The sequence below is a fragment of the Peromyscus eremicus genome, chromosome 23 (genome assembly GCF_949786415.1).
Source record: "Peromyscus eremicus chromosome 23, PerEre_H2_v1, whole genome shotgun sequence".
NCBI lineage: Eukaryota > Metazoa > Chordata > Mammalia > Rodentia > Cricetidae > Peromyscus > Peromyscus eremicus.
Window position 1 is genome coordinate 37,765,025 of NC_081438.1, and position 24,521 is coordinate 37,789,545.

The window sequence follows — 24,521 nt, forward strand, 5'->3', positions numbered from 1 at the left end:
CATCATGTACCAAGAAGTCACTGTACTCTAGGGCTCTTCCAAAAAAAAAAAAATTAAGCTTATTTATTCATCTATTTATTTACTTGTGCATTTGCTTATTTATTAAGTATTGTATGTTTGAGTTTGCTCAAGTGCGCAGGCCACCGAGCACATATGGAGGGCGGAGGAGAGCTATACAGAGTCCGTCCTCTCCTTCCGCTTTTACATGGGTTCCAGGGATTGAACTCGGGAGGTTAGGCCTGCGAGGCAAGCGCCTTTTACCGGCTGAGCCATCTTCTCAGCCCCCCAATGCTTCTCTGTGTGTATCAAGAATGACTTCAGCTCTTTATTAATACCATTATGACGTTGGGAAGTTTTGCCTTTTTTGAAGGTATCCCCTGCCCCCCGCCTCCATGACATGGCTAGCCTCTTCTTTTTTTTTGGTTTTTCGAGACAGGGTTTCTCTGTGTAGTTTTGGTGCCTGTCCTGGATCTCTCTCTGTAGACCAGGCTGGCCTTGAACTCACAGAGATCAGCCTGGCTCTGCCTCCCGAGTGCTGGGATTAAAGGCGTGTGCTACACCCGGCTCCAGTTTCATCTTATATATTTATTGCTCACTGAGCTGACAAATTCTACAGCTCCTGAAGCCAAGTCCATTCCCGTGACTCTAACACTCACAAGGATGGTGCAGAGTGTGCACCCCGGAGCACCTGCACATTGTCTCTTATGCTGCTTCTGAACAACTTTGAGTTTCAAATTTCCTCAGGCCTCCCATCTTTCCTCCCATCTACAACTTGGGTCTAGTCTTGCCTTTCTTTGGAGGGTGGATTGGTGTGTCTGCCGGAGTCTGAAGGCGGAGAGCTGCATGGGCTTTAGCCACTGAAGAAGCGGTCCTCTCATTCGAGAAGTTGGGTGACCGTCTCAGGGCTGAGAGGAGCGGACACGAGTCCACCCAGTTTAATGCGACTCCAGCACTTTAAAGAGCACCCCTGTGGCAGGAGCAGAGGGGGCAGTGCTGAGCTGAGTACACCAGGGTAAAGATAGAGGGGGCAGTGCTGAGCTGAGTACACCAGGGTAAAGATAGAGGGGGCAGTGCTGAGCTAAGTACACCAGGGTAAAGATAGAGGGGGCAGTGCTGAGCTGAGTACACCAGGGTAAAGATAGAGGGGGCAGTGCTGAGCTAAGTACCCTGTGGCAGGAGCAGAGGGGGCAGGGCTGAGCTGAGTACACCAGGGTAAAGATAGAGGGGGCAGTGCTGAGCTAAGTACCCTGTGGCAGGAGCAGAGGGGGCAGGGCTGAGCTGAGTACACCAGGGTAAAGATCGAGGGGGCAGTGCTGACCTGAGTACCCCCAGAGTAGGGATAGAGGGAGCAGAGCTGAGTACCCCAATACCTACCGAATGCCTATATTAAACCTGAATCACTGCCCAAGTGTATTAAATACGTATCTAAAACTTAATCAAGGAAGAAAAAGCAAGTTCTAGAAAGTTCTTCAAAGCCCCCAAATCAAATATTCTCCTTCTTCCTTGGATTCTGCTCCGGACAGTGAACTATGAGGATGGGCATGGACTGCGCTCATCTGTTTGATTTTAATGAGATTTCATGGCTCGTGCTAACCATGGTCAGACTGTACAAAACCAGACTCATTTCAAGTTAGGAAACCAAAGGACAGCGAAGCAACAAAGAGAAAACCGAAGCTGCAAGATGTCTTTAAAACAAAACAAAACAAAAGCCAGAAAGGAAAAGAAAAAGGGCATGGAGGGCAGCCAGGCGGCACGCCCGAGGGCCGGGCTGGCTGAGGTCGCCATTGCGGCCTCCGTCCTGCAGGAGGGTCTGATGTAAACATCTCACTGCTACCGTGGGTGTTGTGTCAAAACACCGGTGATAGCGAGCCTGAAGCAACAGACTGATAGACTCTGCCAGTGCTCTTCCCCCTCCTCACGGTCTCTCAAAACAAATGAAGCGCTCTGCGGAGAGGATGCTGGCAGAGGAGGCGTGGGGTTGGAGGTGTGTTTAGACAAAATGGTTCCTGCTCCCTTGGCTCAGGAAGAGAGCCTGGGCCTTCAGGGTGGTCATGGGGTCAGGCCAAGGGGACTTTATTGAGAGACCTTGTGACGCCTTAGAGGCCATACTGAAAATTACTTCTTGTCTCAATGAGGGGGTGGGGCCGTGAAGAGCGTTCGGGGGACTGTAGGTAAGCTTTGGGTCAGCTCCTTGGACAATGGTGGAGGGGATCCAGAGTCCTGGGCCACCCCTGTTTAGATAAGAGCTTTTCCGTGAGTGCCTTGGCTTGCCCGGCTTCCTGCTCTAGAGGCCCTGTGGTCCATTCACACTCAGGCCTGTCCTCATGCTGGCCTCTGCACCCAGCTTACAGTGTGAGCTCTGACAACTCCCATCCCCCATTTCCAGGGTCTTCCCGAGTCTACACCAGGATCAGGGCTCCTCAGCCCAACATCTGGGTGGACCGGGAGGCCAAAAGCGTTACACCCAGATAGGGACCTCAGTGAAAACACTTATTTTGTTCACTCATTTTTCCTCTTAGTGCAAGACTGTTTGGCCAGCCGAGGAAGGGTGATTTTAATAAAGAGATCTTGAAGGAAATGTCAGGAGTGGTTCCCAATAATATCCTTTAACACACTCAGGAAGGACGTGGCTCAGTGAAGAACATGTCAGACTATCATTGTGGTTTGTTCTTGCAGAAAGGAAGACAGCTTACGTGCTACACAGTAGGGCACAGAGTCATGGTTGTGCCAGGGGGTGGGGTGTAAGGTGGTCTTTTAGCTCATTCCCCCAGGCAGCAGAAGTCTGACCACGGGAATGATGGCCACAGAAAAACCGTTAAGGACCGTTGATCCTTTGGCTTTCCTAAGTGATTTCAAAATTTTGCCTTTGGGTCACAGAGGACAAAAATTGTAACAAATTCTGCTTGGTCTTCTGTCATTGGCCAACATGGAGAGGTGTTAGAACAGCCAGTCCCGAAACCCTCACTGTGACAGAAACATGGCTGAGGAGTCTACCTGCTGTGCCCAGAGAGCCAGAGAAAAGCCCCTTTTCTCGGGTCTCGGCCTGGTTTTCATCTCCCGAGCTCTCAGTCTTGCAAACGTTTATTCCTTCTCTCTTGCTCTCACGGAGTTCTTCATCTGAGCCACCTCTGATTCAGTGGCAACGGATGTGTTCTTGCAAACGGCAGCAAATCAACCCCATGCTACCATGGCTCATAGTTTTGTTAGGGGTATTAAAAAGCAAACAGAAAGAATTCAGAGACGATCCCCTCGACATCAGTAAGCATCACAGTGCTACTGAGTGAGTTCATTTAGACAGCAGACTTAGCCTCATGCCCGGCGCACAGGAAGCAGACTGGGAACGTCACTTGTCATCTGGTTGCACTGAGAGCCAAGTAGGAGCAGAGACATTGTAACCCACTGTCCAGAGCGTCCACCTAGGCTCAGCGAGCTGCCCAGTAAGGAGACTGAGTCCCAGCAGGATGGCCTATCTGGAGGTGAGCCTACACTCATCAGGCGCTAAACTGCCGTAGGTCACTGACCTCAAATGTGCTGAAAAGAGGGCCGTTAGTGACCATCAAATGACCTCAACCCACCTCTCAAACTAATCACTATGTCACACCATCAGTGACCGTCCACTCACAGTGACAAATATTAGTGACGACAGGATCTGATGGGGACCTGGATAAAGTCAACTTGGAGGTCAGTGCCTGACAAAGTGATATTCCTGGTCAGTGTCAATGCAGACAGGGATGCTGATGTGTGGAAGAGGCATCTTCAGGTCTAACGAAAGGCAGGAAATGGACCGCTGGTCCTCTTCTCCAGCCTCCATTTTAATTCAAATTACTTTTTTTTTTTTCTCATGCACATTCCCCTTCCAGTCTCTTGACAGAAGCACACAGCTTTTGCTTCCTTCTTTTATTGAAGGGTGGCTGTGTCCATCAAAGAGACAAGTCAAATTTACGGAAAAATAGCAGAACATATCACAGAACACACAAGCAAAACGCCGGGAGCCGAGAGCTGCCGAGGGCTACACAGGACCAGGGTCAGGGAGCATTCCGTAGCCGAGGAAGAACTGGATACAGCAGACGCTGCTGTAACCCTCTAAACTCCTAAGTAACTGAGGCTGCACGTCATTTCTGGTCCTGTGCTTCTTAGGAGAACATTTGCCAAACGGCAGGGATCATCTTACGAGACGGTTGATGATCAGTCCACACAGGTTCCTAGTGTGTTTGACACCTGTTGGAGGTGGGTGGGTGGTTGCAGTGAACCACCCCAGAGCCGCCTAAAGGGTACCCTAAACGATCTAGGCAACTTCCACCAAAGAAGCTCCTCATATTCAGCATGTCAGCCACAGGGCTGAGTGTAACAAACACATCATCCCTCCTAACCCTCCGCAACCTCCTGAGGTCAGCGCTGACTCCATTGCATAATGAGGAAACCCAGACTCAGAGAGAATCCCACAGCTGGGAGATGGCAGTGGGTGGCAGAGCCAGATCTTAGGCTGCAGGACATATGTCCTTAAGCTGAGGGCCATGTTGCCTTTCTGCATCCTAAAACCTTGAACAAGGAGCTCTTGATACCACAACCTGATTTAGATACCACGGATTTAGAGAAACCCATGCTGGAAGAGACATGCAAACTGCTTTCAACTGCCTTATCTTGACGTGCTGGACACCACTCATTGGCATCTCCTTCTGGCATATCATCAGGACTGTTTCCGAATAAGGTCCTTGAACTCTGGACCTGAGTTAAAAACTAGTGATGATAAGATCTCTTCCCCCACCCTCCAGAGGTGCTGTGATAATTAGATGAGGTAATATGAGTATACCACACATTAGGTTTGCCACACCCTCTTGGTAAGGGCTTGCATACTGGTATCCATAAAGACCATTAAAATGGAATTCTAAGCCTAATGTTTTCTAGAAGCTATTGCTGATGCTTTAGCCTGAAATCAACTCTATCATTTTACTGTTCTCTTTGGCCAAGGGCTTTTCCACACTCCGAAAGGCAGACCATCAAGAAGGCAGAGGCAGGTAACCATTTGGCATCACTCCCAGAGATGGGGCCAGGAAAAGGGACCATTGACAGCCTCAGATGGGGGCTAATGTTCACCCATGCAAGTTCAGTCTTGGTTCACAGACACGAAAGGCCTTTTCAGGGGTTTGGTACCCATGTCACATGCTCGATACGAACACTAGTAATTAGTCTGTAAAAGGCCATCTGGAGGAAGTGACAAGGGGGACTTCTGGTCAACAGACAGCAGAACTTCCCAGGCACTGGCCAGGGGAGTGAGGTAGAGTGATTGACAGCTCCACTCCCAAACTCTCAGGTTGTAGAAAAGCTTGCCTTTCTTATGGCACCCCTTTTATTTTTCCCCGGAGCCAGACAGATTAATTTTCAGGTGTGCCCTCTTTAACTAGACCTCAGTCACACCTGCCCCATCACTGTCTCTTTCCATCTGAAATTCCAAGGCTTACTCATCATGTTCAGGGCCTAGCTTCCACCTTTGGCATGGCCACGCCTCTAAACGGCTATACCAGGGCCACCTACCACGGACCCATTTCCTTCAGCCTGATAAGAGACACAGGCCATGGAGACCTAATGCAGTCCTGGGGAGGAAATAATAATGAAGTGGAAACAGGGACGTGGCCTGCGGGGGGCTGAGGGCTTGCTCAGTCCTAGCCCAGAACATTCATCCTGAACAGTAAATGAGAGGATGGAGCTTTTCTGTCAGAGATTGATGGCCACTGCACAGTGAGAAAGCCACAGAGGGTCACGGTCATGAGGGAAAAGGAGACAAGAAATGGGTTCATTAACTCCTCACCTCACTATTTCCCTGAGCTTCATTTCATTCAGACCTGCTGCTCACATGCTTTTCCTCTTATTCTATAATCTGAAAATACCCGAGAAACACTATGAGCTTCAGGCTTGTTATGGCAAAAAAAGAGAAATCATAACTCCCACAGAGAATGGCTCTGTGGACTAGAGAGGATGCACATAAAAGAGATGGAGAGAGCTTTTGATGCCAGAGGGACCTGCCAATCAAACCTACTACAACTCAGTAGAGCACTGCCTTAAGGGCCTTCTATAAGGAGTGTAAAAGGCAAGGGCTGGGGTAGGTGTGCATTGTTGGGTACCACTGAGGCTACAGTCCACATCCTCCCCTGCCTCCCATGTCCATGCACCAGGTTCTGTTTTTGTGCTGAAGTGGCCCTGAGTTACATTAAAACTGCCTACTAAAGTCTGTATTTCAACAAACAAATCCAGCAGGTCAATGGCTACAGAGCTAAAGCATTCTCATCCAAGCACAGATATACGGTCCAGTCTGTCATCCAGCAGCTAAGGATCTTGAGTCAGATTATCAGTCTCCAGATTCACAATGAAAGTGTTCACTCCATATTTAAAATTCTCGCTATATGGCCAAGGATAACCTGAAAGGCTCTGTCCATGCTCTTCAGGCACTTTCTTAAATTGTATGGCACTGTCTTTTGCTACCATGAATCCTGGGAAACTATATCGACCCCTGCTGAAAAGACCACAATAAAACCCATCCAGCAAAGACTTCCTAGGACACAGCCTTCTGGCTTAATTTAAAACACATAATGAAATGTTTGATAGCAATTATAGGAGACAGTTAATTCATTAGAAACAATTACTTGTCGGGTTCACTGCAGTAGTATGAAGATGGGAAAAGAGAAATGTTATAAAGCATAGGCAAGTGGAAGGGATATTTGTCTGGAAGATAAAGTAGCGCTTCTGTTCTCAGGACTGTGTAGGAAATATTAACAAGGGCCGTTGTCTGGACATTCACGTTGGGCAGTATGTGCTTCCTCGTCCCACAATTATCCCAGAGAATGCAAGAAATGTCTCATTAGGAAGTGAACATTCGCTCCCGGCTAGTGAGAAGTTTCCCATACGAGATGGACAGTCTTACTCGGTTTAGTTTGCTCTCCACACCCTGCTCTGGGCAACTGGTCTTCTTAAGTCCTAAACTGGGCTCTACGTTTTGTTTGTGGCCGGTTAAAATTCCCCACAGAGTGTCTGATTCGAGCCTGCATAACTAGACACACGGGGCAAAGAGTGTATGTCAGACACTGGGGTTAAAGTTTCAGATTCTTTAAGAAGACTATGGTAGATACTAAAACGGGAGGGAAGTGATCGTATTTGTCAGGATGCAGCTTTCTTAAATGACTGCTTCCCTCACACATCTGACCTACATTTTGCCTGTGGGACACACGCACTCTTTCAATTTAATTACGAAAACTCTCCCGAAGAAAGAAAGCCGAATAGAAGACCTAAAATGGTGCAGCAGAAAAACAACAGACGTTCTTGCCAGCCGTCCATTCAGCTGGGTCCTCGAGGACACTTCTAATTAACTACCAGTGACAATTGTTTTGTTTGTGTCTTGTTCATTCTGCATCCTGATGCCCAAACTAGGATTCTCCAGAATGACCTATCCCTGACACAGCCCTAATGATCCCGGCTTGCTTTGCTTGCCGATTCGCAAATGTAAACAATAGAGAGAAGCAATTAGGATGGTCCTTCTCAGAGGCTCATCGTTCCTGGATTCTCTAGGCCACCCCTCCTCCCGAGGAGCAAAGGGCAAACCACACTCAGTCCTGAACCAGTGAGCTTGCTCTGTGTGTGCACCCACAAACCCCTCTATGACGTGGTTCAGAAATGGGAGGTCAAAGTGTCATTGAGTGGCAGGGACTATTGTTTTCTACTTGTCTTCTAAAATACGTAATTAATTTAGACTCTGTATGTGACCTACTTGAGAGTTTCAGAAACAGTGATTTTAGGGTCCATCACAGGTCAATTGAGTTTTTCTTGGAAAACCCACCCGTAGAGCTAAGAAAGTCATAAAGATGGTTCTACCGCCACAGCCTTCCACAAGTTGAGACTCTAGTGCTGTCTTTTCCATCCCGAGGGGGCTCATGGGAAAAAGAACAAACAAAGCAGGGAAAATTTTCGAGTCAGACGGACAGTGGTGATGCCTCTGCTGAACCGTGGCTGCCAGAGATGGTCCAGGCTAGCAGAAGTGAGGATGAAGGTTGACATTGATGGTGGGGGATGGCTGCACTTTCTCTCTCTCTCTCTCTCTCTCTCTCTCTCTCTCTATATATATATATATATATATATATATATATATATATATATATATATATATAAAATTTGAGGCTTCATATACACTAGGCAAGTGCTCTACCATTGGGCATCACCAGCCCCACCTTTTCCTTTCTTACTTGGTAATTATTTGTGTTAAAATCACAGAGACAATTCTATTTGGCAGAATATTACCTACATAAGCATCCTTCTTTCATCAGTTAAAATGCTGTTCATCTGTCATTGATCTTCAGTTCCTGGTCAAGGTAATTAGTCATTTATAAGCCACAAGAAAGCACTGTCCACGCACATCAGCTGGGATGTTATTTCATGGGTTTTTTTTTTGAAAGGTGAACTGCTGTGGGATGTCTTTCTGTATGCTGTGAATATGTGTTGCTCTGATTGGTGGATAAATAAAGCTATATCGGCCTATGGCAAAGCAGCTGAGAGGCAGGCAGGAAATACAAGCAGACAGACAGGAAGAAGAAAGGAAGACGGGAAGAGATGTGAGCCAGTCGCCCAAGGAGCAATGTAATGGGAAGCAGGTAAAGCCACAGAACATGTGGCAATACATAGATTAATTTAATAGGGTTAATTTAAGATATAAGAGCTAGCTAGCAAGAGGCCTGCCATAGACTATACAGTTTGTAAATAATATAAGCCTCTGTGTGTTTACTTGGGTCTGAGTGGCTGCGGGACCTGGCAAGACACAGAAAAACTTCCGACTACAGTGAACGTGTTATTTAAAGTGACTTTTTTTTTTTAATTGAGCTCCTCCATTCCTGGGAATGAGAGGAGAGGGGAAGCCAGGAACTGCCATTTATAGAGGGGAAGTTGCTCAGATTAACTAACTGGCCAGGGTCCCACAGAGGTCAGGGGCGGTGCCAAGAATAGAACCCATTTCCTTGATGGCTTGGTCTCTAGTTCCACAATAGTACGTAATAGATATTCTGCAGGTACACACATATGTCTAATAAGCAACCACCAAACAAGTTGGATCCTACACAATCAAATGATGAGTGATGTTTAACACGGCCAGCAGCTACCACACATTTATGTAGGAGATGGTGGACAGTACACATTTGGGTTGAACGCTGAGGGCATGCAAAGTCAATCTGTGTGATATAGGTAATATTAATGCAATTCCTAAAACATGTCATTGGCCATCACTGCCTTTTTTAAAGACAAGATCTTATTACATAGTCCTGGCTGGGCTGGAATTTACTACATAGGCTAGCTTCAAACTCACAGAGATCCACCTGCTTCTGCCTTTCAAGTGCTGGGATTAAAGGTGTGCACCACCATGACCAGCACAGATGATTCTTAAAAATGACATTTTTGCAAAGAAGTCAACGCTATCTAACATTTTCTCTATTTTAGAGGCCAACTTAATATGCTTCTTGACTGCATCTATTACCCATGATCAATGTTATTTATTACTCTGAATTTAAAACTGTGACCATTAGGTGGTGTCCTAGTTAGCTCTCTTATTGCTGTGATAAAATACTGTCCAGAAGCAACTTGTAGGCAAGAGAAGGATTTATCTGGCTTACAAGTCAATCTATCATCCAGGGAAGTCCAGGCAGGAACTGGAGCTGAGACCATGGAGGACCTTGGTTACTGGCTTACTTCCTCTGGCTTGCTCAGCTACCTTTCTTATAGAACCCAGGCCCAGCTGCCTAGAGATGGCACTGCCCACAGTGGGCTGGGTCCTCCCATGTCAATCAGTAATGAGGACAATGTCCCACAGTCATGGCCACAGGCCATCCTGATGGAGGCAACTCCTCAGCTGAGATCGCCCCTCCTCAAGTGTGTTTAAGTTTGTGGCGAGCTGCCAAAAACTATGGCCCATAGAGAATTAAAGTGGCGTGGGCCCTACAGTAAAGACCCAGACACACTTTAAAAGCAAACTTGAGTTTTTTTAAAAAAGAGAAAACACACCTAACACAACCACGTTGTTCTGGCTCCTAGTGTGGGAGATGGCCTAAGCTAGCAGACTGTGTCATAACCCAACTGAAGCCCACCCCTGACCTCGTGCCTGTGGGGATTAGACGAAATGAGCTCAAACATCCATGAGTCCGTTACCCGAAGGTCTCGTCGGTGCCAAAACATATGCAAACAAAGGCAGCCTTTGAACATCCAGAGTCTTCCTGAGAAGACAGATCTGATGATGGGGAGCACAAACAGACAGTGCCCAAACTCCTCTCCCTCATCCTCTCTCGGGAACCCCAAGTCCCCAGGGAGGGTCTCCTTGTCAGTCTGTCACTGGTCAATACAGAGACTGGCCTCTTTGCCCTGCACAGTCTTCTCTAAATCTCCCTGTGAGTACACTAGTGCTGAGACAAAGCTCATCGGGGACTTGCTGTCAAGAACGATGCCTGTGGCTGGACAGGTGGCTCAGTGGTTAAGAGCACTGGCTGTTCTTGCAGAGGACCTGGGTTCAGTCCCAGCACCCACACACAACGGCTCACAACCATCTGAAACTCAGGTTCCAGGAGATTCGATGCCCTCTTTGGGTCTTTACAGGCACTGCATGTATCTGATACAGATACATACAAGCAGACAAACACTTATACATGTAAAAACAAATTATTTTAAATCCTTTAAAAATAAATAAAAAGAGTATCACCTGGCCCAGGAGGCTTAACCCTATTTTATTCTTTAAAATCAAGGGCCAAGGGAATTCCAAGAATTGAGTGTGGACTACAGGAGAGGCAGCGTGGTCCTCAATATGCTTGGAAGAACCTAGTCTCCAATTTCTATCTCCATGGACTTTCCCCAGACATGTTACCTCTGCCTGTGAAGTACATTTAATTTTCTTTATTTCATGGTTCACCAGCCTGTTCTGCCCTACCCCAGCCTTATCCTTGCAGGGTAGAGCAAAACCACTTCCTGCCAGGGTGGGAAAGGATGAACAGGATGGTCACTGAGTGGAGTTGCATCACATTCCCAGAGCATGTCTCTGATCTTCCTTTTACTTTTACTTAACTCTTCCTAGTTCCTTAATTTTTCTTCCTCTGACCTGCTTGTTTCCCCCTAGACTTATGAGATTTCTATTTTTAAAGCACAGAGAAGTTGCATTTGACTTCCCATCATCTCTATTCACTTTTCAGAAATAGTCATTAACATTTCTCATGTTGTGAAATTAGCTCTGGTATATGCAAACATTTCCCCTCAACGTTCCTTACGAGTGATGGGTCTCCGAGAAATGTGGTCCTCAATATGCTTGGAAGAGCCTAGTCTCCAATTTCTATCTCCATGGACTTTCCCCAGACATGTTACCTCTGCCTGTCAAGTACATTTAATTATCTTTATTTCATGTTAACGGAGGACATGTGAAGGATATCCAACACTGAATATGTTTAATCATCATTATTTCATGTTAACAGATACACATAAAGGATATCCAACATTGAATACTCTCATAGAAACTTCCTAGGTTGATGCTAGGCTAACATGGAAGAGAGTTAGCAAATATCTAGAAGTCTCTATTGGTTGTTAAAGATAAAGAAAACTAGTCCCCAAACCCCTCTTCACTCAGTGCTGACAATTTCCTTCAATTCTACCAAACCTTCACAAAAAATTGTCTCCTGCTCTGAGCACTTTACCATACAAATGCATAGGAAAGGGACATGGGAGACATTCAGTCACTTCTTCTTGCTCATTAGTTATACAAATTTAAATAATACCCTCACTTTGTTCTTAGTGTTGTGTTTAAGCTGATGCATAAAATCCTATAAACTAGACATATAATGGGGTGCTATGTGAAACTTCCATACATATATAAATTGCAGAGTGTTTAAATCATGTTAAACATAGCTGAAACATTTATCATTTTTTTTTGGTGGCAAGAACATTGAGAATCCTTCTGTAAAATTTTCTTGGGTTATAGAACATATAATTGTTATTTATAGCTACCCTACTGTGTAATAGCCCACCAGGGCATCTTATTAATGCTTCACAAGAATGAATTATAGGGGAAACAGAAACCACAGTATTACTCAGTTGAAACAAAGTTCATTTGCATAAAGCATTTTACCACATATTTTTAAGTAAGAAATTTCTAGCTGCATTGTATTCCTAAAGTTTTAAAATATTTGTCAGACTCTAGGAAATGCTGAAATTTAAGTGGTCTGAATCTCTCTTTTTGTATTAAATTGGGTATATTAAGTGGCTGGTCACAGACAACCAATTAATAATGTTGGGAATACCAAAATAAACTACTGCTTGAGCTGTGGCCATGTGTAGATATGCCCTTGAACAAGAGTCTCAGATTTAAGCATTAATAATTATTCTGCACATATATAGTTATTATGTATAAAATAATTCTAAAATGTTAGGCATATTTATAACCAAAGATCATGGGTAAATACTACCATGCAAATATGTAACTCAAAATAAGTGTAACAAAACATGCTGATTCATGCCACTAATGAAAGTTCCTATCTACAGATGAATCTAAGTTAATCAAAGCATATAAAATATGTCTACGCGAAGACACTTGTAAATTTTTAGCAATGACAGAGGGCTTCATTTGGGTATAAAGCTAGCTTTTATTCTCCAACACAGTGTAATGAAGCTGTTTTGCTGTTTTCAGTGTGTCAAAGTCTCATTGGTGACTCTGAATATCTCTCACTTAGCCACCAAGCACCAAGCCTCAGGCAGGTGCTCAGTCAGTACCCTCTGACCAAAGAACCAAAGCTGCTTACATGTGTATACAGTTTCAGCAGACAATTTCAAAACCATATTAAAAAAAAAAAAAAAAGAACCGTCATGGAAAAGAGCCAAATCTTCCATGTTTGATCTATCTTATGTATTATTAAATTAAATTTAAAAATAATAAATTGACTTTAACAGAATAATTCAAATAGTCAACAAACATTTAAGGTAGTACTTCTGAGTCTTGAAGTGTTTTTCTTCAAAAAGGAGTAAGACGTCTTTCCTGGACTTGGTGAGCATCCTCCACGGAAGGGGAGAAAGATCTCACACCCCACAGAGACGAAAATGTGAAGCAGTGCTTCCTGCCTTCACCTGAGCCTCCTCTCCCCAGTCATATCTCATTAGCGTCGTTCAACCCCAAACTCATAAGATGGTGCCCCATCCCTCATAACTGCATTTTTCTAACATAGTTACTGTTAAAATTTAGTAAGACAAGAGTTGAAATTTTAGATCTGCTCTTATTGAAACAAAAATTTAAAAATCTACAAAAGGCTATGCTATTTCATAAAAATGTGACTCTAAACTTTTATCCTACACTGACCGGTTGTTACTATTTCATTTATCTGCATGTTAGTACAAATATCAATTCTTGAGACAGATGGACCCACTAAGAAGGGATTGGTGCCTAACTCAAGCTAGCAGAATGATACATGATCTCAGGAGGTCGCTTGTGTTCTCAATGAAACATCCGTAAGGCCTAAATGTTTTGCAACTTCTATGTCTATTCTTTGAAAATGACTCTCAAATGAAAACTCAGACTTCTGTGGAAATAGCTGCTTTGCATGAATTCCATAACTCACCAGTAACTTTCCACTATCGATATACTGTGTCCTAAACAAGGGATTACGACACCGATGAAGAATCAGGATTGCGGGAACACCCTAGGAAACCAACCAGCCATCACAGAATTATCCCTGGCTCACTTTTTTATCAAGTTAGTTTAGAAGTTTCCTTGCTTTGGTTTAACAGTTATTGTCCCCAGCATTCCCCAGGTGGGGTTAAAAGCCATAAGGAGAACAGATGGGCATAATGGTAACCCATGGGCACTTTCAATGACATCTCCCTATGGCATTTGTCCATTCTGCTCCTCTACTTCCAATTAGTTCCCATGAACCAGCACAGGTATCATCTCTCTAGACTAAACAAACAGGGAACAAAAACAAACAGGGCCCAGTCACAGACAGGATACGAGGAAATGCCTCCTCCCTGACAGAGCATAGGGATGCATTCACTGTGCGGCAGCTACTGATTTTCTGCTGGGTGGCTGTAGTTAGGGGATCCAGAGCCCAGAGACAGACAAACCGGGTTGCGTGGACTGACGTAACAATGATGGGGTGCGGATAACTGCAGCACACCCCTCGGAGGGAGAAATAAGCTGGAATGAGGCGGTCCAGAGGGTTCACAGAGAAGGTAACACAAGAGCCTTGGGGCTTGATAAAAACCAACTTCTTAGGAGACAGACAATGGGTGGAAGCAAAATTCAGACAGATGGAAAAGCATGAGCCAAGCCCGAAAGAGGAAACAGTAGCCGTGTGTTGGGAAGACCTTGGATTCCAGCCAATGAAGAGAAAACGAAGAATGGGAAGACCAGGGTAAGCCACACAGTGAGAGGACCCTTGGCAGTGCCACTCAACTGGGAAATGGCTCAGGCAAGCACTAACCAAGTCACATGACAGCTCCCAGGTCCCAGGGAAACCTTGGTTCTGTCCCATGTTCCCGTATACTTGAGCCAAAAAAAAAGATTCCATGAGCCAAGGGTAGGGCGTCTTCAATGAGAATCGATAGCTGTTGTCTACCTGCTTGAACGCAGGGAAAACCTCTGCCCCCAATTCAGTATACGTCCGGTGATGCCCAGTTGTGGCCAATGGAGAATCTAGTTAATCTTTGAGAACTCCTCAAGAAGTTACCATCCCTACCTTTCTTTGGAGCGATTGTGGTGACAGGGGTGCCAGAACCACGTGACTGTAGGCTGAGGGATCCCATACACGGTGCAAGTGAGAACTTGTCTGCTGCCCAGTGGGTAGAGAGCCGGGCTCGGAAAGGACGACACGGACTTCTCGTAGATCTGAGGTTTCGCTGGAGAGGAGGAGAGAGAGAGAGGTAGAGAGCAGTGAGAAGTCAAGGGCAGAGCCGAGGATTTCCTCCTGAATCTCTCGCATGAGAGACCAGTCAGGTGGGTTTTGATGTCAGGAAACAACACCACAAATAAACGCTCATATTATGTAGAAAAATGCCTATTTGATTCCACAGTATGAATATCATGATGGTAATAAGTCAAAGCCACCTTGCCTGCAGGAGGTAAGAAAACAAGAAGTAATAGATGGGCATCATGGGCGCACACCTTTAATCTCAGCCCTTGGAAGGCAGAGGCAGGCAGAGCTCTGTGTATGAGGTCAGCCTGGTCTACAGAGTGAGATCCAGGACAGCCAGGACTGTTACACAGAGAAACCCTGTCTCAAAAAACCAACCAACCAACCAACCAACCAGCCAACCAACCAACCAGCCAACCAACTAACCAACCTAACAGAAAAGATGAAGTAGTTGCCATGGGTCAGAAGTGCAGTGCTTTTTCCTTTGTTTTTCTGTGGGGCTGGAACCCAGGGCTTTGTACTCTACTACTGACTAGAAACAGTTTAAGAATATAAAAATTTATGTGGGGCTGGAGAGACGGCTCAGCAGCTCAGAGCACTGGCTGCTCTTGCAGAGGACCCAGGTCAGGTTCCCAGCACCTACTTGGTAGCTCACAGCCATCTGCAACTCCAGTTCCAGGGGACTTGACATCCTTTTCTGACCTTCTCAGATACCAGTATGCATGTGGCACACATACATGCATACACCAATGCAGGCAAAACACTCATACGATAAACTAAACTAAACTCAAAAACAAATATTTTGAAAGTTTGTTTTCTTTGACCGTTTGTAGTGATTTTGAACTCACAAATTGTCAGTAATAGCCATGGAACCCAGAGATCACGCGAAATTCAACTTACCATTTACAATCAGAGTAGCAGTGAGGTTTTTAAATAGGTTTGACTGCTTTATGCCCAGCAAGATTGTGTAGTCCCCTGCGTCCTCGGTGGTGACATCTTTGATAATTAATGAGTAGCCGTGCACCGAATAGCGAGCAGACTTCTCTGTTGCAGGTGAGCCGTCTTTTAACCTGGGGTTAACAGCATGGTGGGTAAGTCACGTCATTCACGTCATGATGTCACTTTGATGGCGTTTGCCATTTCAGTTTGTATCTCAAGTGGATTCATTTTGAGTCTTTGGACATGAGCACTGTTTTTTTTTTTTTTTTTAAATTTCACACATGAATTGTTTAATAAAGTCAAGTGAGAGATTTAAACTGGGTAGAATTTCATCTTTGCCCACAAAGAGGAATGAATGAATGAATGAATGAATGAAGAGAAAGTGGTGGCCGTATATACCCACAGGGTGTTGGTAGCCAGTGAGACCTAAGTACCAACTCAGAGGTTCAGGTCTGAGTCAGCCAAGCTGTTTGTCAAGTGTTTTCTTTGAGGTTCCATGAGCAGTACAAGCACTTTTATAAGTCAGATCAGCTAGATCTGATAAAATTAAAAATAGCCGCTCCTACTGTGGGCTCATGTGGAGTTCTTATTAATTACATAAATGGTTACACCAATTGTCCCTTTCACAGACACACTGTTGTGAAATCAAGATAATCCCCCTTGAGGAAGAACAATGAGAGGTACTATGCAGCAGGAACTTAAAGATGTTTTTAATGTAGAATCGATGCCTTGATGTCGTCTGTTTGTAGTGAGACTCGGGTGGCCTGGCCTGGCCCTATCTGCATGCTGCCATAAGTGTGATGACAGATAATCATCAGTGACTATCTATCTTGAGCTACAGTGTCCCTCAAGACTTCTAGAAGTTCTCAAGACCCCTACGAACTCAGTCTATGGCTTAATTTTATACTTTGTTGTTTTTTAAAGACTTACTTTTATCTGATGTTTAAGTGTTTGTTTGCATGCATGCATGTATGTGCACCATGTGTGTGCAGTACCCACAGAAGTCAGAAGAGGGCACTGGGCCCCTTGAAACTGAGTTACAGGTTGTTGTGAACTTCCTTGTGAGTGCTAGGAAATGAATCCAGGTCCTCTACAAGAGCAGCCAGTGCTCTTAACCACTGAGCCATCTCTCAAGCCCTATGATTTCAAATGCACAGTTCTTTCAACAGGCCCTTTCATTTTTAGGGCGTGTACTGTGCTGTAGAAAAAGGTAGAAATGGTTCTTAGTCAGGCCTGCAGACCTGGGGACAAGCTCTCTGGGGACAAGTTCCGAGTCAGTTAAAAAGGCTATGCTGTGATCACAAACAGCAGGTTAGTATTGTTTCAGTTGCATCCTACTAACAAGGCATCATTTCAAAAGTGGCTATTTTGTTTTATTGTTCCTTGCTACTCTGTTACTGAATAAATCAGCATGAACAGACAAAGGGTGTGTTTAGACATGAAGGGAGTGAATATGATGCCTGGTCATTAAATTACTACCAACTGTTCTATTAAATTTAAAAATTCTTCTTTTCTTAAACCATGCTTTGCATGTCTAGCAAGAAATTTATAACATTTTAGTAACTTTTTAGATATTATAACATAAAAATATCCATTTATTTCCCACTACAATGCTGTGAAGGCTTAGTACATGGTTTCAACTTGTTATTTAATTTCCTATTAAATATTTGATTTAGGAGCTAGGTGTAGTGGCACACGCCTTTAATCCCAGCACTCAGGAGGCAGAGGCAGGTGGATTTCTGTGAATTTGAGGCCTTGGTCTACAAAGTTCCAAGATAGTCAGGGCTATACAGAGAAACTCTATCTTGAAAGCTCCCCCCACCCCGCCCCTGCAAAAAAAAATTGAGTTAGCTTCAAATAAACACTGAAGGGCTGAGGGCCAGACAAATTCTTGCAAGGATTTTCCAAAATGGCAAGGCTTCTCTATTGTATGGATTGTTTTTCTAATCAACAGTGAGTGGACCTTTTGTTTAAAATATAGTGATTTAAGCCAAAGATAATGACATTAAAAAGTAATTTAGCAAAATGACTGCAGATTTAAGACAGATTGCATTGTTTTACATAGGTGCTGTGCTGGTCTGACTTTTTAAAGAAAAAAAAATCGTGTAAGGTATTTCTGAATACTTCAAGCCAAAGAAAACCGTAATTAATTCAAGTAGGTCCACTTGTCTACACCTACCCATGAGTAAGTCCTGCTGCTATTAATGTTTGTTGAAATTTTAAACCAAGGCTGGGACTTTCGACCCAGCTCCACATAAAGGAATTATTTTTGGCATCCTCATTACAAGGGCCCACTTCTTCAGGGTTAATAGAGCATGCTACACATTCAAGATGCCTCTGTGTTATTGCTCAACACATCTCATTCAAAGCACGTTGACATCACAGGAAGATTTGGAGATGCGGGAATTTAGTATGTGTGAACGACTGCCGGACTGAATGGAGCACTCAAACCCCTCAACTCTTGCTTCACCCCTGGGCACCGCTTCCAGGCCCATCCAGCCCTCACCGGTGCCACCACCCAGAAATCAACACCGTGTCCATCGCTCCAGAGTTGCTCCAAACACCTTCTCTTGTTTTCTCTTTCAGGAATGGGAGCCACTGAAGTTCCTAAGTTCCAACTTATAAAAATCATCTTAACCGGTACAGAAATGACCGCGGTCCTACCATACGACTTCTGGCGAGGGGAAGGCCTTCACTTTCATGGACAGCCGGTACGACCGCTTTCCCGCTATGGTTTCCTGTACCTGCTGCTTCCGATGCTTCACGCTGATGAATCCCTTTCCTTTGAAAGAAGAAATGATAGTGCATCAGGAAGGGATGCATTTACTCACTCCTTCCCTAAGAGAGATGCGGTCAACGAGTGAAGCATGATGGAGCCTGTCCAAGAGCCCAAGTGCCAATCAACGGGTGATGCTTTCAGGTCAACTGCCAGCAAGTCCCAGAGATGTAAAGCAGCGCACAGGGGACCGGAGTATTGCTATATAGATCCCCCACAATAACGAGGGACAGGATTTCTAAAATCTACCTAGGTGGTAAAATGAAGATGGAGAAAGTTGCTCTGGGCCGAAAAGTCAAGCTCAGAAAGATAAAAGGACAGAAAGTGTCTCCAGTAGCAAGGGAGTTCTTCTCAGAACACTGTTTTCCTTTGCAGCAATGAACACAAAGTCTTTCATTGTCCTTACTGCATTTTCAACTCATAATCAAGCAACCATTTGGGCATTCCATGGTCATTATCCTAGTTGCAGAAGATCATGAATTCCAGGTGATTTATCGTATTTTTCTACATCCACCTCATGGTAGTATCCGGGGAATTTCCCCCAGATAAAGTAACACTGGTCCACGGGTTCTGCTTTGTTCATATAGAACAGTAAATGAGGAATTCGTGACTGCCTTACAATCTACGCTACTAAGCAAAGCAAACATCCTGAACCAAGACTGTCCACATCAAAAGCAGTATTTTTAAAAGTTAACATTGATCTCTGAGAATTTCACACACTGTATATTGATCACATTCTCCTCCCCTTCTCCTTGTGGTAACTCCTTGAAGATCTAACCCATCTCCTCCCCACTCCCCGACTTCATATCCTCTCTTTTATTTAATAACCCATCAACTCCAGCTTGTGCTGGGTATATACTTGTGGGCGTGGAGCCATCTGCGGGGGCACAATTGACCTACAAGGGGCCACACCCTTAAAGAAAACTGACTCCTCCCCCCCACCCGCAAAAGCCATTAGCTGTCCACAGCTCCTCAGTTAGGGGTACGAGCTCGTGAATCCCTTCCGTAGCCACGTGGGAATGTTAACCGGCTTGGTCTTGCGCAGGCCCTGTGCAGATGACCACAGCTGCCATGGGGTCACGAATGCGCGGTCTCGTCCCATCCAGAAGACGTTGTTTTGCTCTGGTCCTCCCCAACTTCGGACTTTTACAATCTTTCCACTCCCTCTTCCCAAAAGTATTCAATTCAAAGAGTATGAAGTGTGCTTAATTTGCCTTGGGCGGCTCAAGAGAAAGCAGCCTTCATTCACTCTTAGTCAAAAGAACATTGATTTTTTTTTTTCTTTTTTTGCCAATTCTTAATGCCTAGACTGCTCGGAAAGTGTAGTGTGAGTCTGCATGTCTAACTCCTGCTGCTTACCGTACACATGCACGGAGGTGTTGAAAGATCTGAACGATGACCCACTCTTCACACGGCAAGTATAGAGTCCCTTGTCGTGACGCTGCACATTGCTGATCTTAAGAACGCTGTGGAACACATTGTTGTGGCGACTGCTTTGGTCAATCCGCTGCCTTATGGTAGCTCTCTTAGTTGCCTAGAAAGAGAATGCATAGTGGGTGGAGAAGTCCCCACTGTTCTTGCCCGAGGTTACGGTGGTTCCGCCTTCCTCAAATCAGGATTTAGGTTAGGAGGCACACCAGATCCACCACAAGCAAAGCGTCAGGAAACCACGCCTCTGTCTAGATTTGCACCCATGCAGCATGCTAGCCTTTAGTTAGCACTCCACCTCTGTGAGGGGGCCTTCACATACACATTGCGTCAGCTGCTTCTGGTGACCACCTGGTGAGCTCCCAGGCTTTTGCTTTGTTACCAGTGAGGAAATGGAAGTGACAGAGGTATTGGCCACAGAATACCAGGAACTCAGGTCTCTTGGGTATGCATTTAGTGATTTCTCCCCATCCCAGGCTCTCCTCTAAACAGTAGCCTGTCTCCTCAGACTCAATGGCGGTGTTCCTGTAAATAAACACAAGTTCCCCTTCCTACCGGTGGGAATGGAAATTCAAGTCCTGGTTCCAACTACTCCCATTTCATTATTTCACATTTTGAGCCACGCGGCATCAGCCTCTGCTAAATGGTGGGAAAGGGACATGGGATGTGCACACCCAGAGGTCATTTCAGCCATCATCTGCAGGGCCTGTCCCTTATCTCAGGGAAAGACCACGTTCTGCTGTCTGGTTGGCTGCAGCGGCCTGCTCACTGTTGGGAGAAGATGCGAGGCCGCCTCCTTCAATTGTTCCTCTTATAACACGGACCGCGTCATTTCCCTCTCTTAAGTCCTTCCCTGGGGAGGGTCGTGGGAAAAAGACTTGGAAGCTGTCCAGACAGAGCCGAGGGTCTCGAGCCTGGTTCCCTCTACCATGATTAGTCAACTTTCACCCACCTGCCTTTTAATTCCCCGCTGGCACAGACACATGTTTAGGCCATTTGCGTGGTTCTCAGCAATAACAAAAGACACAACTGTCAATCACTGCTGTGAAAAGTCAGGGCCAGTCTCCAGCGTAACAGACCCAGGAGTCTTTGGGCCACTCCGTCCAGAGTCATGACTTCCCCCTCTAAAGAGTTTTCTTCCCAAGTGTGTCGTTGGCATGGTTTGTCCTTTGGGAAACAACTCATCCAGGCCTCCAGCTCTGTGGCCACTAGCTGCATGTGGCTATATAATACAGTTACTCAAGATGAGGAATTTCCCACTGCAGCTAGTCAATTTAAGTGTTCATCTACCACAGTGGCTAATGGATACTTTATTGTACAAGACAGAAAGAGAATATTTCTATCACAGAAAGTTCTACAGGACAGCACTGTTTTAGAAGGTTACTGGGTGTGGGAGGGTTGGGGCTGGAAAGATGACTCAGTGGTTAAGGGCACTGACTGCTTTCCCAAAGGACCTGGGTTCAAATCCCAGCACCCATATGGCAGCTAACAACTGTCTCTAACTCCAAGATCTGACACTCTCACACAGGTTTACCTGCAGGCAAAATACCAATACAAATAAAAGTAAATAAATTTAAGGAAAAAAAAGGTTATTGGTATTTGGTATATGTAGTACTAACACCCTCTTTGAATTTTTGTTATTAATTGATTCATTTTCTGTGTATGGTATGGGTGTTTTGTCTGTATGTATGTCTATACACCATGTGTGTGCCTGGGAGCCTGAGAAAGCCAGAAGAGGGCTTTGGATCCCCTGGAGTCTGGAGTTACTAATGGTTGTGAGCTACTATGTAGGTACTGGGAATTGAACCTAGGTCCTCTGTAAGAGCAGCCAGTGTTCTTAACCTCTGAGCCATCTTTCCATCCTCCAGTATCAACATTCTTTTTTGTTTGTTTGTTTGTTTTTTGAGACAGGGTTTCTCTGTGTAGCTTTGGATCCTGTCCTGGAACTCGCGCTGTAGACCAGGCTGGTCTCGAACTCACAGAGATCCATCTGCTTCTGCCTCCCAAGTGCTGGGATTATAGGCGTGTGCCACCGTCCAGCCCAGTATGGACATTCTTGATAGCAATAGGAACTGGATAAAAGTCTCTTCCCTCTTGACATTTATCAAGAATTTTTATTTCTATCAGAAGATATTGCTTCATGTTATTGCATTTTGATTTAAATGGAGTAACAGTATTTTCTAGAAAATGGTCAATATCTGATCAGTTCCTATAGGGAAAATATTACATCCTCTGTTGCAAAGTTTTTCTATTTCCACAGCAAAAAAAAAAAAAAAAGAGTTGGTGAAAACAAGTTGGAGCTGAAGCATTAATCTTTTGTTCACTATTTAATCATAAATTAATTTTGATTGGCAGTCTGAATGACATAACAAATGCCCATCCTTGGGATGTGCGACATAAACCACCGTGGCACATGAGAAATGGGAACGGGCCTCCTGCCAGCGATTTCTTCCCAGCTTATCGCTGTTTTCCCATCTGTGTGTTTCAACAAGTAACTGGCGCTTGCAAGGATGCTTCACCTGCATAAGGAAACCAGCTCGGCCTCCATTCCTCTCATTTTCGCTCTTGAAGGACAGAATGGCCCCTTGGACAGTTAATGAGGGCCGCATTGGCTGGCTGGCTGGCTTGAAGTATCTTTACCAAACACACCGTAATCAGGTGCCTGACTGTCTGCCAGAACCTTCTATGAATGCACTGACAAGGACAATCTCCTGAAAAGTTGTTATGACAAAAGATAGTCCTTGCCTGGCATTTAGTGATAAATCCCCTCCCTTCTTGCAATCCTAATGCAGGGACGGACCGGTCCGCTTGCCTTCCAGACTCAGCAGTGGAAACAGCAGCCTTTACCCTTCAAAACAAGCCCCAGACATCAAAGCCCGGATCTGCACTATCACAGCCAGGGACCGCCAGGCCAGGGAGGCACCCGTTCAAACCTGCCGCTTTCCTGTCCACCCACACCGCCCTGGGAGCAGGATTTTCTCATTTTTCCCACTTCAAAAACCCAGTGGGATTTCACTCGCTCAAAGCAGATACAAACAGTGGCCCCGAGGAAGAACTGGAAAAGCGGCACTCACTTTACCAGGGTAATTCCAGCTCATCTGCACCCTCGTGTTCAGGTCAGTGGTTGCGGTGCAGTTGAGGATGAGAGTTTGACCGTGGAGCAATCTCACTGGGCTTGGAGGCCTTATGTGGACATCTAGGATTGTATTGGCTGCAAGTATAAGATGAGAAAAAAATGTTTAAAAAAAAATGAAGATTTCACAGGTCAGACGGAGGCTAAGGACTGTGCCCGGGGTCCACACCCGTGGGGAGAGCACTTACTTTGCCGATAGGTCAAATAGTTGGTCTGGTACAGGTGCCCGTTGACTGTGGCCTCGCAGTTCAGAAGTCCTATTTCCCTGTAAGTGGCATTTGCTATTATAAAGCCTTTCCTACTGTCCCATGTAATTCTTTCTCCATCAGGGGTCAAAGTATCCGATGGGAACTGCAAAGAAAGAAGCATGCTTAACAAGAGTCCTGGTAGAGGTGTGTCAACACCAGGAAACATGGCTTCCATCTGCAGTGCAAACCGCTGCGCTGAACCATTCACGGAGGGTGCGGGGACACTGACTGAGAAGTCACAAGATCAGGCCCAGGGCCCACTGTGGCCAGGAGTCCCATGCACTCGAACCGAGCTATTTTCTTGAGCAGTTGAGTAAGACTCCCTACTGACTCCAGCCCTGACACCTACTGGCAACAGGACACAGATGGGATGGGGACTCAAACCTGTCCCCGAGGGACACTTCTGACTTCCCAAGTACAGTCACTGCCCAAAGCTTGCCTGATACCCACTTTTTTGTTTTTGTTTTTTGTTTTAAATAATTTATTTATTTGTATTGTATGTGCATTGGTGTTTTGCCCACATGTGTGCTGGATCCCTAGGAACTGGAGTTACAGACAGTTGTGAGCTGCCATGTGGGTGCTGGGAATTAAGCCAGGTCTTCTGGAAGAGCAGCCAGTGCTCTTAACCGCTGAGGCATCTCTCCAGCCCCTGATACCCACCCGTGTGGACTGGCTAGGTGCTGGGTGGGGTCGGGGCTGGTTGGTCCTTACCCTCTAAAGTTCTCTTGGGAAAGCTTTGGAACAGTACCAGCAGCCTTCTGGCTCTTTGGATGGTCTGACATTTTCATTCTCTCTTCTCTGGGCTTGATTGGAAACCTCTTCCTTTTCCAAATATACAACTTAGAATTTGAGGAGGACTCTCATGGATGGATTTCTTTTCCTCCTTTCTTCTAAGATGTGAAGTCTGGGTACCACCCAGGACTTGGGCCTTTGTCTCTAAGACAGGACACACTCAGACCTGAGGCTGGTTCCTTATGTGTGAATCCCAAATAGGAGCCTGTGGCCCTGCTGATGGCCCCAGCTCTAGCCGTGGATACCCTACGCAGACACCAGCTCATCCACATGACTGACACAACTGACCCTCACTTTCGGATATGTGA

At 45.4% G+C, this 24,521-nt stretch overlaps 1 protein-coding gene across 1 annotated transcript in view; it reads right to left on the minus strand.

Moving 5' to 3' along the window:
• The window catches only part of Flt1 (fms related receptor tyrosine kinase 1), a 146,636-nt gene that overhangs the window by 99,348 nt on the left and 22,767 nt on the right, over positions 1 to 24,521 (minus strand). Inside the window, exons 4-9 of the mRNA XM_059248977.1 lie at positions 23,362 to 23,524; positions 23,115 to 23,251; positions 19,972 to 20,146; positions 18,501 to 18,618; positions 15,798 to 15,967; positions 14,724 to 14,883 (exon numbers count right to left, since the gene is read on the minus strand). Of these exons, the coding sequence (XP_059104960.1) occupies positions 14,724 to 14,883; positions 15,798 to 15,967; positions 18,501 to 18,618; positions 19,972 to 20,146; positions 23,115 to 23,251; positions 23,362 to 23,524 (923 nt within the window). The remainder of the gene's footprint in view (positions 1 to 14,723; positions 14,884 to 15,797; positions 15,968 to 18,500; positions 18,619 to 19,971; positions 20,147 to 23,114; positions 23,252 to 23,361; positions 23,525 to 24,521) is intronic.